Source organism: Paroedura picta, chromosome 4, assembly GCF_049243985.1.
Source record: "Paroedura picta isolate Pp20150507F chromosome 4, Ppicta_v3.0, whole genome shotgun sequence".
NCBI classification, from domain to species: domain Eukaryota; kingdom Metazoa; phylum Chordata; class Lepidosauria; order Squamata; family Gekkonidae; genus Paroedura; species Paroedura picta.
The window spans coordinates 126,652,861-126,665,409 of NC_135372.1; the positions used below are offsets into that span (position 1 = coordinate 126,652,861).

The following is a 12,549-nucleotide window of genomic DNA, read 5'->3' on the forward strand; positions in this document are numbered from 1 at the left end:
GAGATATCCATTTGTATCTTCTGTTCTGCAAATGCAACCAGGCATAGGAATTAATTCAAAGTCTTCGAAGACAACAAGGGGTGGTGGTACCCACGTTCAATACATATGCAGAAGAAATCGGTCCCCATGAATATCATCCCCTAGGCAGTGTGTGTAGGTTTGGGGTGGATCTTGTTAATGATTTTAAATAGCCTTTTCCCCACACAAAAATTATCCTGTCACTTCATATTTATGGTAAGAATCAGCTAAAACAAATAAGAATGAACTGAATTCAGGCAGAAACAAACATATGATTAACACTGTCATTGAAATCAATGAGCCCATTCCTGGACCATGCAAATTACATGATTGTCTTCAAAGTTATCCTGATGTCTAGAAACCCAGCATGGTCAACATATGTATACATTACACAACTAATGCAAGCCTGAATTTGAATCCAGTGACAAGTTCAATACTATATGACTGAATGATACCACCACTGAGCCCTCCCCAAGAATCCACCTCCAAAGCGGTTAGGGGGGATGCAGAAACCTTCTATTCTTTGGCTGATGTGGTCAAAGAGTAATTTTAACTGCTCCAATTGTATTATGCTATTAATTATTATCTTGTTTTCTTTTACTTTTATATTATATTAGCTTCAAAGCCCGTTCCTAAGAACGGGCCCTGAAAGGATCCCTTCCCTGGCCTGGCATCTTAAAGTGGGCAGCTCGCAGCCGGATCAAGTGGGGCGGGCAGGAGCTGGTCAGCTCGTTAGCAGGGCCGACAGAGCTCCTTAGCTTCCTTAGCAGGCAGTCAGCAGGCCAGGAGGCCCTTGTCAGCAGGCCCAGCCTAGCAGGCCAGAAGGCCCTCGTTAGCAAGGGCTCCACCATGACCCTTTGCCCAGGGCCCTCTCACCTGCTGCTGGCTTCAGGCACTGAGGCGCGTCTGAGAGCAAACAGGCTAGAGTCCAGGGCTGGAGGGTGGGAGCCACAGGGGCAGGGCCAATCAGGACAAAGCTGGTTGCACCCTGATTGGCCCTATTCCAACTTGGACAGCCGGACACATCCCACACCTTAGGCTGTTTCAGAAATATATAGAGGAACAACAATGGATAAGGATGAACTGCCCTGAGTCGGTATTACTGAAAGGGGTGGTGTAGAAATGGGATCATAAATTTAAAAAATAAAAAATACGTTTTAGCAAACTGGACTAGCATTAAAATAAAAGAGTTTAAAGTAGTGAAGAAGCACCCACATATTGATGAATTCCAACCCCTCCTTTACCAATCACGAATTATCCTTTGATTATCTTTTGTCAACTGCAACCTCAGATTACATCCAAAATAGAATATTCCTGCTCACTCACCTCTCTTTGGACATCAGTAAGGATTATGTTGGGCAAGGAGTGAAGAGAAAGCAAGCTGCACAGAAATGTAAATCATTACAGTACTCACTCATAGAAGGGAGTCTTTCAGGGCAGGTATGGTTTGGAAAGTAGGTAAAATCCTCAGGAAGAAAAGTTGTAGTTTGCAGAAAGGTTTCATTGTGGTTCAAATCAACAGCATAATCTAGGTTGGGAGAAATTCAAATGAGTAGCCGTGTTGGTCTGAAGTAGCACAACAAAATCAGAGTCCAGTAGCACCTTTAAGACCAACCAAGATTTGGCGTGAGCTTTCGAGTGCAAGCACCCTTCGTCAAACTGTGATCTTCTTACATGACAGGGAATATATAGCAAAAATCAATTCTGTTACATCTGTGTCACAACCAAATACAGCCAATGATAATCCTTTGTCAAAACAGCCAATCAATCCCCTAGAACAGTGGTCCCCAACCTGCGGGAAGGCCATGGCACCGGGCCGCAGCTCCCCCCTCGCAGTAAAAAACTTTCCAGGCTGCAAGCTAGCGGCCCGGGAAGCTTCTTACTGCGGGAGGGCGGGGAGAGGGAATCAGGGCCGGGCTGCGCGGGCGCGGCCCGATGCATGGGCATGGCCTGTGCGAGCATGGCCCGCGGGCGCGGCCCGATGCCCTGCCGGTCCCCAACCTCAGAAAGGTTGGGGACCACTGCCCTAGAATTCAGTTACAAAGAGAAACCAAAATGCTGCTATTAGAGATCAAAGGCTATCACCTCCCCATATGTTGCTTGCTCCATACAACTGTGAGACATTCCTCCCAGGGAATTTCTCCCAGGTTGGGAGAAATAATGCATGCACTTTAAATGATGGGTCTCACAGTGTCCTCGTTTCACCTTCAATACCCTGTTGCACTTAGCAAATTCTTTCACATCTATCTATAGTACAATACAGAACAGCCGCAAGAATTTGGCCGCCGTTTAATTCCCTATTAAGCCCCAGCATATTTGAATGGGCAACAAAAATAAACTAGGAAGTAGTTAGTTGATGCCGGTGACAGTTGATCCAGAGGACACTAGGATTCTTGCAACACTGTTTTCTTCCACTTGCAGTGAGGAATTTACAGGCGACCAGCTGGCCTGTTCAACTGGGGTAGAATTTGAAGACAGGAAAGCACTACTATTCTTCTGCAACATTCAACTCTGATCCCTCATGGCTCCAGCCCATGCCGTTAACTGAATTCAGCAGTCATAAGGAGCAGTAATTGCAGCAGCTTATTAATATATGAGTGCAAGGGAGGCCAACGTGGAATTCCAAATAGACAACAGCCCAGGGCATTCCATTAAGGGCTGGCTAAGAAGTTTATTAATGCATAATTGTTATTGTCATTACAATATTTAAATAAACAAATTCCTATTAAAATCACAGAAGCAGTGCAAGCTGTTTTTTTTTTTTCACTTTCTTGCCGTAACAGCTAGAGTTTAAGGCAGGGGTAGTCAAACTGCGACCCTCCAGATGTCCATGGACTACAATTCCCAGGAGCCCCTGCCAGCTCCTGGGAATTGTAGTCCATGGACATCTGGAGGGCCGCAGTTTGACTACCCCCGGTTTAAGGTATAAGAACAAGCTATAAATCTCTGTCCACTTATAACTCAGACACTAGATGCCACCACTAAATCGGATCTCTACTAAATGGGATATAATTGAACAGGATAGTGTGTTGATCTTTATAATGAGAATTCACTCTCGGTTCTCTGGCTTTTATTATCCTGCCTTTGAATTATATGAAGGCTTATGCCTTCATGCTAGCATGATGGGCTGACATTTTAAATCAGTGTGATGCCTTGCCAGATTGCAACACATGCAGTGGCTATAGAATTAGCAGACATGGAATTCAAGATCCTGGTTTTATATTTCATCTTCAGGAGAAATCAGCCCTTCGAATCTTCACAAGTGCAATTCACCATCTATTCACTAACCTAGCGATCCCCAACCTGTGGGCCGCGGATCACATGTGGTCCGTCGACTAACTGGAGGTGGGCCGCAAAGGATGCCTTTTCCCCCTCCCCCGGCCCTTTACAACACACTTCGGGTGTCATTGTCTCCCATCACTCCCAGATGGGACTATCTCGTTGCAGAGAAACAAGCTCAGGTGTTCCCATTGATTTGTCGCTGTCACGAGTTAAAATTTCAATGAAAATAAAATGTTCCTTATGTTCATTGTTGTGGCATGTCTGTATCTTATTTTGAAGGGATGTTTAAACATTATCATAGTGATCAGAGAGCGTTAGGGCAGTGGTTGAGAGTAGAGGAGTAAACTACCCCCCCCCCACCGGGGCTCAGTAAAATTGTCAAGCATTGAGTGGTCCCCGGTGATAAAAAGGTTGGGGACCACTGCACTAACCCACAATAGATGAAAGCTGTCCAGTGCTTCTGGAGACACTGCTATCTCAGAAAGGGAAATCTCTTCAGTTTTCCCCACCATGCAGTAGAACATTTGAAACTACAATTCCAGACTGACTTACTTCTCTCTGGTCAAAAGATGTATGAAGATTCATACCTGAATCATTCCCACTAATGTTCCTCTTGGCATAGGCACTGCGGACCACCTGCTCATAAACCTGTGCTCCTATCGTCCTCATGTTTTCACGAATCATGATGCCTTGGGCTTGCATCATGAAGAGGTAGGTGTTCACTGCAAGAAATCAGAGGGGAAAGTATATAAGTCATAAGTCTTCTGTAGAATTTTTTAACGAATTTTTAAAAGGAAGTATTTTACTACAAGAGTAAGCGAAACAATGGCCACACCATCCCAAACCAAAGCTTGTTGCCTCCAGTCCCAACAACAGTACAGCTACTGAGAAAAAATTTAATAAAGAACAAATAAAATGTATTCTTCAGCAGTTGCCAAATACTCCAGTCACCTACATCATGGGCATATTTAGAATGGAACTCAGCCTTTGAAAACCCTAATTATATTGTTCAATTGTTATGACTGTATTGTTACTGTTCAAGTGACTGTGTTATCTGTATTTTTTTCCCCCTGTTTTATGTAAATCGCCCTGAGCCTCAGGGGTGGGCAGTATATAAATATAATACGTATAAAAATATAGTATAAAAATATAATTTCTAGGCATTGCAACTGTGCTGGTGAGACTGAACAAAAGGCCAAAGCTGGCCTCCAGTAGGGTTTCCATTAGTCAGCAGAAGTGATATTTCAGTGCAAATTTGCCTACATGCTAGTCTCCATACCTAAAAGAAGGATATAGAAAGCATAAACACATGCAGGTCTATGCAATTCATTCATTCATTCATTCATTCAGCCACTCTTCACGTGGACTTGTGGCAGTTCACAACGATAAAACCATTAAAACACAATAAAGCCCATAAAACATCCCTTCTGACAAACATCAGCAGGCACTAAAATATAACCCCTTCTTATGACTCCAATCCCCCTCCCTCCCTGTTCAGCCAAAGGCCAAGTTATCTCCCCAATTAAGTTCAGGTTGCAGAATGTGGTTTTCCTTTTGATTGCTATAGCATGGTTATTTTTGTACAGTGTAAAAATATGTACACATAATGACATCCTTTATTTAAAGATTGCTTAAACAGCTAGGCAACAGAAAGTTAATGAGACCTGGGTGAGGAAGAAGGCATTATGGCTACAAATACCATGATGCAAGTCTTGAAGCATGAGAAGGCAATGCCTACTTTTAAGGATGAAACATGCTGCTCCATGCTTTACTCCCCTCTATAACTACATTCATCACACTTTATTTTACTGCCAACAAATTCTATTAATTTGGAAAACAACATAGCATGTGTGACAATGGCATATCGCTTGTACTCTGAAAGCTAGCATGACTCTGGAAGTCCCAAGTTCAAATCCACACCCTGCCATGGGGAGTCATAAGGGATAAGCTACTCTCTCACTCTAACTTACTTCCCCAAATTGATGCAAGAGTAATATGGAGGGAAGACAGTGCCATAAAGCTTTGTGCCACTGGGCTCAATTTTTTTCCTGCTGCTTTAGACCATCGTAGTTATCCATCCGAATCTAACTTAATAGAAATACCAAAGGCACAAAAAACCTATAAGAGGGCCAACCTCAGAATAGTATAGGTTTTTTAAAGGGCAAAAAACTGTTAAAGAATTATGGAAACATTCACCATTACTCTGTAATATTATAAGCAGAATTCTCTAAAGGATAAATAAGAAGGAAGAAAGAACGCAGCAGCAAGAACTCAGCTGTCTTGTGAAGCAACATGTTGGTAAGGAAGAGCCTGGTATCCTGGGCAACAGAGATATCCTTGTACATGCTGGTACTGGGAGGTGCTAAACTCCACTATGTATACACTCCCTTCAAAATACACTTCCCCAGAAAGAACAAAGGACAGACAGGTTACATGACGCTATAACTCTTACATTCCATTACATAGTTTTCTTTCAAACTCCTGAAGACGACAGGCACCCTGCCCAAAAAGGACCTGGATTATTTAGGCATCTAAAGTATCCAAATTTTAAATATACACCAACAGCAACAATACAAATTGTAGCCCCCTTTTGCCCTTTGCCATTACAGCTAGTAAATGTTATGCTGCTGACTGCAATCCTAAAAGACATTTCCTTGGGAGTAATTAAATAACATGGGGCTTAATTTGAGTAGACCTGCACAGCTATAGGTGACATGTTCTTAAGTCAAAACATTTCTCCTGGGTACTAAACAGTGACAGTTTCCACCACGTTTTTAACAGGATGCATTGCCACTAAGTTCTGCTCATACTATCACATCCTTTGTGGACCTTGAATGTTGACATTTTAAGGGGCTAAGAGTCAGCTGGCCATTTTTGCACATTGTGCATTTAGGATAAAGGTAAAGATATCCCCTGTGCAAGCACTGGGTCATGTCTGACCCTTGGGGTGACGCCCTCTAGCGTTTTCATGGCAGACTCAATATGGGGTGGTCAGGGCCAGATTTACATGAAAAGAGGCCCTAGGCTATTCCATTTATGTGGCCCTTTCACCTCCCATTTTTAAGTTTGTAAATTACATGAGAGATAATAAAATACATCACTACTGTGATATATATCAATATGTTAAATGAAACATGTTGTGATTGGTACCTTTATAAAAAAATGTGGAATATAGGCCCCTATTGATCTTGAGGCTGACGCTGAAGCCTAGTTAGCCTATAGGAAGACCCAGCCCTGGGGGTGGTTTGCCAGTACCTTCTCCAGTCACTACCGTTTACCCCCCAGCAAGCTGGGTACTCATTTTACTGACCTTGGAAGGATGGAAGGCTGAGTCAACCTTGAGCCGACTGCTGGGATTGAACTCCCAGCCTCATGGGCAGAGCTTCAGACAACATTTCTGCTGCCTTACCACTCTGCTCCACAAGAGACTCTGCATTTAGATATACATTAACATTTACAAGGATGCCTTTCTCCCGGGCAACTGGACCCAGTTAGAGAAACATGCATGCATATTAGGCTAACCTAAGTTTAATTTTAGTAATATGGTGAATTTGATCTATCATGCTTAAGAGTAGGAAAAAGGGTAATCCCAACTAATATTTTTACACAGAACTTTATCATTTAACATAACCAAGCAGAATGCAGTACAGTCCTTTTTTAAGGTTCACAATTTCAGGGAGACAGTGATGCAATGAGAGCTGGGACCTCAGAGAATGAGACCACAGAGAAGCACTTCTGGGATCAGTAACAAATATGCTGAGATCCACTATATGGGCTGGAAAGAGTCAAAATAGAATTTGCTCCACATTTCACTGTTCCAGCATTTTATTAAAAGTCTGCAGGAATAACTTCCACATGTGGGGAAGGAGTTTTAAAAAGCTGTGATGCGGTCTGATAACCTGAATTTTTTGGCCTATTTAAAGAACAAATCAAAATTATACTGTCTAGAGCATTGTCATTTGAGTTCTAGTTAGATTTCACTTCCATGGTCTTGACACAGTCAATTTATTTATGTCTCGACAATTTATATACCACACCCTCTTTGACCAGGTCATCTCAAAGCAGTGTACATCAACAGCATGTCAGTTCGATTCAAATCATAAATTAGCAATAAAACTATAAAATTGCTTAAAAACAAACACTGTGTATTAGCATTAAAATTTAAAGCGTCGGATGCGGTCTTTCAGTTCCAGATTGTGTAATAACAGTTAATAATGTTTTATCTCAGTATTTTTGTTGACAACCTGTTAAACTTGGATTTCTGAAGAAACAAGTGGTCAAACATGGCAGCATCTACTTGTTTCTCTGAAGCAGCAAGGATTTTACCTTGTTTCCATATTAGGTGTTAAACCAGAAACCACTTGAGATTTCAAAACTGGTGACTCAAGACTTCAGAGCGATGGAAATCAGACAAGCTTTCTTCCATACACAGAAGACTTTGTGTTAAATCAGATATGATAAAGACTAAGAGAGTCTCAAAGAACTGTATTTTTAATTTACATTGCCTTTGTTACTATTAGCTTTAACCTATTTACATAATTATAATATTCATATACTCATTTCTATTTCAGGCTGTTTCTTATGCAATTTCAGGCTTTCCCCCAATAACAGCACTAAACCACAGTGGGATCAAATAAAAATGAATTAACACGACAGTGATTCCCATGTGGATGCTAAACAGTCAACAGCAACTCCCACACAGATGTTAAAGTAGCAAAACCACCCATCACAGACAAGATACGGATCTTTATGTATGCAGAAAAGAAATATGGCTTTGTAAATTAAGAAACGCAAAACATTTTTAACGTCCGAGAATGGAAAAATGCTCCAGAAGGAACAGAATTTTGAAAGCAATCAGTTAAGAAGAGGGAAGAGAAACAGCTTGTTTAAGACCTTGATAGTTTCGATAACACCAGTGAGGGAGATGAATTAGTTTAGTCAGGAAGGCAACGCTACAGTCTTGAAAACTTTAATACAGGGGTAGTCAAACTGCAGCCCTCCAGATGTCCATGGACTACAATTCCCATGAGCCCCTGCCAGCATTCGCTGGCAGGGGCTCATGGGAATTGTAGTCCAAGGACATCTGGAAGGCCGCAGTTTGACTACCCCTGCTTTAATACATACTTATTAAAGGATGTGAGGGACAAGGGTCAGGAATGCAGCTGAATGCCATGCCTTGCTAGATACACGAGGAAATATATTCTTAGACTACTGATAAAAATCTTGCTAGCCAGACTGTGCACAAGATACAACTCCCTCTAAAATACTAAGCGTGAAGTGCTTCAGCCCAGGGATAGATTGAAGAGGTGGTGCCATTCAGAATAACAGTGAGAAGGTATGCTAAAATCCCCCCCCCCCATAACCTGATTTTTTTTAAATAAAAGGGCTTTCCATCAGCTCCACAGATTTCTCAACTCAGTGAGTATTATGCTTGATGAAAATTCTTTTGACATAGTAACTGCCTGTAACAGCATGCTTTATACTAGAAGGCCAGAAATAGCTTTTCTCGCCATACTAAGGAACCATAGGTAGCTAAGATGCAGAGATATCCAGTCTGTGCACTTAATAACCCAAGACAGTGGAGAGTGCATAGATATAAATGCAAGAGAGCTGCCAGACCAAACACACCAGAGTCCATTTGATAGGAATTACATATGACTAGAATGTCAACCTCCCCAATGGAGAACAAGGCATAAAGAATAGCCAATTTTAAAATACTGGAGAGATGCCTCAAAATGCTCTTGGTAACTGTACTTAATATCTTTGCTCTTTATTTGAAGCGTACCAACACCCATGCGAAGCAATGCAAGAGGATCTGGCCTTCATTCTGTAGGGCAGGCCAGTACTGATAATTTTGTCTTTAGCTTGATATTCCTGCAATCTTTGGTGCTCGGTTGGGTTGAAAACAGAAGTTATATTTACAGTTGAAATTCTTCAGAGCCTTGCAGAGTGCAGATCAAGAAGGAAGAATTATTTCTAACAAATGAACATTGTCCTCAGTGTTACCACACAAATGTGTTAATATATAAGCCGGGAAGAACAGGGACTCCCTGGTAACAGGCAACGCATAAGCACAGACACAATGATTCAGATGCAAATACAATCCTATTAAACACATTACTTAGTGGGGTGAAATGGAATATGCATTCCACTTAAGCATATTACAGCCTTAGAGGTATGAGTTTTTTTAAACAGGAAGTTTATTCCTTTACCATCATACTTCGACCTCAACAGCATTTCCACCTAATTATACATTAATCAAAATGGCCCCATGCCATGTTATTCATAGCCTCACCCTGGCAAAAAAAATCATAGCACAGACAGTAAATATCACTTTTTCCTTACGGCTATCAAATTAGACTGATTGAGCTAAAGTAGAAAGACCGAGGATCATACATTTCTGGTTAGTTAGAAAGTACTGATTGGGTGCCTATATATAGCAAGCATCTGCGGAAACAGTAATCTTTAAGGGAGGCAGCCAGCTCTAAAGATATGCTTATGACATGGTAATTTATACCAGTAAAAATCCCTGAAACTTATAATACTTAAATTGCCTATCTTGACTTTTCTATCAAAGTCCTAGACCAGATTTGAATGAAGTCCTGGGCCAATCAACTATGCAAGTTATTTTGCCTTCATTCTACTCATGGAACTGTGGCAACATTTTAAAGCAAGCTGTGCTTAAGACACAATAAAGGGTTCATTTACAAAGGGTCACCAGGGCACTTTCACATGTGCTAAATAATGCAGTTTCAATCTACTTCAGCAACCCTTTGCAAGTGGCTTTTGCAATTTCACACAGTAGAATCCAGTTGCAAAATGCATTGGAAGTGTGTTGTTTAGTGCATGTGAAAGAGCTCCAGATTTGATTTCTCGAACTGGAATGTGAAAAACCACCGATTCCATCTCTCCCAACAGCAATCCTTCCAAAGACACTGCATGCAGCTCCATAGTCACTCAGCCTTCAGTAGTAGCTGACCATCAAGGGGGTAGAGAAAAGACATAGCAACTGTTGCCTGGCAGGGCTTAGGAAAGCCCCAATATATACATAATGCTTTGATTCCTGCCAAGTGTCAGTACCTTATCGTTCTGACCTGCAAGTATAGTTCAGATAACTGAGATCCAGTATACGCACAGAGAGAGTAAAGAGCCAGAGTACTGAGGTAGAATTAGTTGTAGTACATCACAGTACAGGTCGCTAGGGAATGGAACACTAAGAATTGACAGGTTTTGATAAAATGGATCATTAAAATCTACAGAAGCACAAACACTGTGCTCAGAGACTAGGTACTGTCCTGGGTGATTTGGGTCAGACTTGTTTCAGATACAGACATGCCCTTGAAAGCCTAGGCATCTAGCTAGCTCTCCTACATCAGATCATTTAATGTCTAGCCAGAGATATATCTCAGGAACACTTTAGGTTCATTCTGGGTATAGCACACAAAAAAATACTGCTAAGCAACCACTGGCCTCTTACAGTGAAGGTACAGGAAGACATCTGGTGGCACAATGACCTGCCCAACTGAGGACAATGCTCTGGGAGGTTCCACAAAATGCCTTCTACCTCAGGGAGAGAAAATATCTGCTTCCCCTAAAGACAAACAGTTCAGAACATCCATAGCCCTTCCCTGAAACTTGACACGGCCAGCTCATTACTCCAGGTCTGAAGGTGTTGCAATGGTTGCCTGTTTTTGATGCTGGTTTCAACAAGGGGTGTGCATTCAGCATAAACTGAACTCCAGAAAATAGCTTAGCAGTATTGTTCATGTATTATTTAAGTTGATTACACATCAGAGAATCTGACTGGCCACCCAATCCATTTTTCAGCTTTTATTTTGGAATAGTCAGTTATAACAGAGATCAGCTGGGGTGGTGGGAGCTAAGAGCTCTATGCCCTCCCAGCTGGGGCTGGTTCTTCTTGCAGCTCAGTTTAAAGCAAGCTACAAGAGGAGCCAGCTGCTGCCAACCTAACTGATCTTCTCTTGCTTGGTTTAAACTGAGCTGTAAGAGAAAATCAGCTGGGATGACAGGAGCTGAGAACTCCGTGCTGCCTTGGCTCCTCTTGTGGCTTGGTTTAAAATGCTGAGGTGGTGGGAGGGAGAAGCTCCCAGCTAGGTCTGTGTGTGGCAGGGAGAGACCCCACTGCACACAGATTCTGAGGCCAGTTTCTCCTGCAGCCCGCTTTAAAGGGTGTTGCAGGAGAAACCAAGCCAGCCAGGCTTTTTAAAAATTGGTATTTTTCTTCGTGGGTCAACTGGACCTGGAGGGGAAAAAAAGATTTCTAAAAAATCCTGGATCCGGACACCATATTGGTACTAAGAACTGGGATTTTTCAGAACTAACAAAACAGTTCTGAGTCCAATAAACCCAGACTGAAAAGTACAGCATTTTTTGCATGCCCCTAAGTCTTAACTTTTAAAGCCTCACATAATCTGGGACCCACCTACCTGAAAGTCTGCTTCCCAACTTTGCCTTTTAGTCCTTCCCTTCAGGAAGACAAGGACTATAAACCCACCTGTTCCAGGATGTTCTCCATAACAGTTCCAAAGCTATGCAGAAGGCTGCTGTTGGTCTCACCAAATCCTTTCTGTTTTTCTGTGCTGTACAAAACAGCTCTACTTTAAAAAGTTTTACAACAGTATCCAAAAGCATGTCACTTTCTCTTTTTGGATAATTTTTACACTGAGGTTTTAGATTTGCCAATATTTATCTATCGCTGGAAATCTATCGCTGTAAACCGAGAGTTGGAAGTTACATCGCTCCCCTCCATCTTCTTTGTATTGATAGTGGGGGAGGGAGAGGGATGGGACTCTTTCCCTTTTTTGCTGTCATGTTGTTATTTTTAATGTCTTTTAATGGTGATTTTAACGGGACTGAGACTATTGTGACCCGCCTTGAGCCTACAGAGAGAGGCGGGAAATAAATATAATAATAATAATAATAATAATAATAATAATAATAATAATACCATCTTGCATGGAGTCGGAGTGTATGCTACTCTCCCATCCTTTCCTCTTCACCTCTTTGATAATTGGGGGAGGGATGGGATTTTTAGCTGTCATGTTAGTAGATTGATGTTTTAATGGGAATTTTAATGGGGTTAGTTGTTGTCACCCGCCTCGAGCCTGTCAGGAGAGGCGGGAAATAAATCTAAAATTAATAATAATGATAATAATGTGTCAAAAGGCAGCATAACTTTACCACATTTTAAATTAGTCTTTATGTAAAGATAGTTACTGCCAATAAAAT

General features: G+C 41.7%; 1 protein-coding gene across 3 annotated transcripts in view; it reads right to left on the reverse strand.

Moving 5' to 3' along the window:
• The window catches only part of B4GALT5 (beta-1,4-galactosyltransferase 5), an 86,208-nt gene that overhangs the window by 18,938 nt on the left and 54,721 nt on the right, over positions 1 to 12,549 (reverse strand). For all 3 annotated transcript variants that reach the window (XR_013230586.1, XM_077335592.1, XM_077335593.1), the window contains exons 2-3: positions 3,888 to 4,022; positions 1,433 to 1,546 (exon numbers count right to left, since the gene is read on the reverse strand). Coding sequence is in view for 2 of the 3 variants with exons in the window: in XM_077335592.1 (XP_077191707.1) it covers positions 1,433 to 1,546; positions 3,888 to 4,022 (249 nt within the window). In the remaining variant the exon portion in view is untranslated. The remainder of the gene's footprint in view (positions 1 to 1,432; positions 1,547 to 3,887; positions 4,023 to 12,549) is intronic.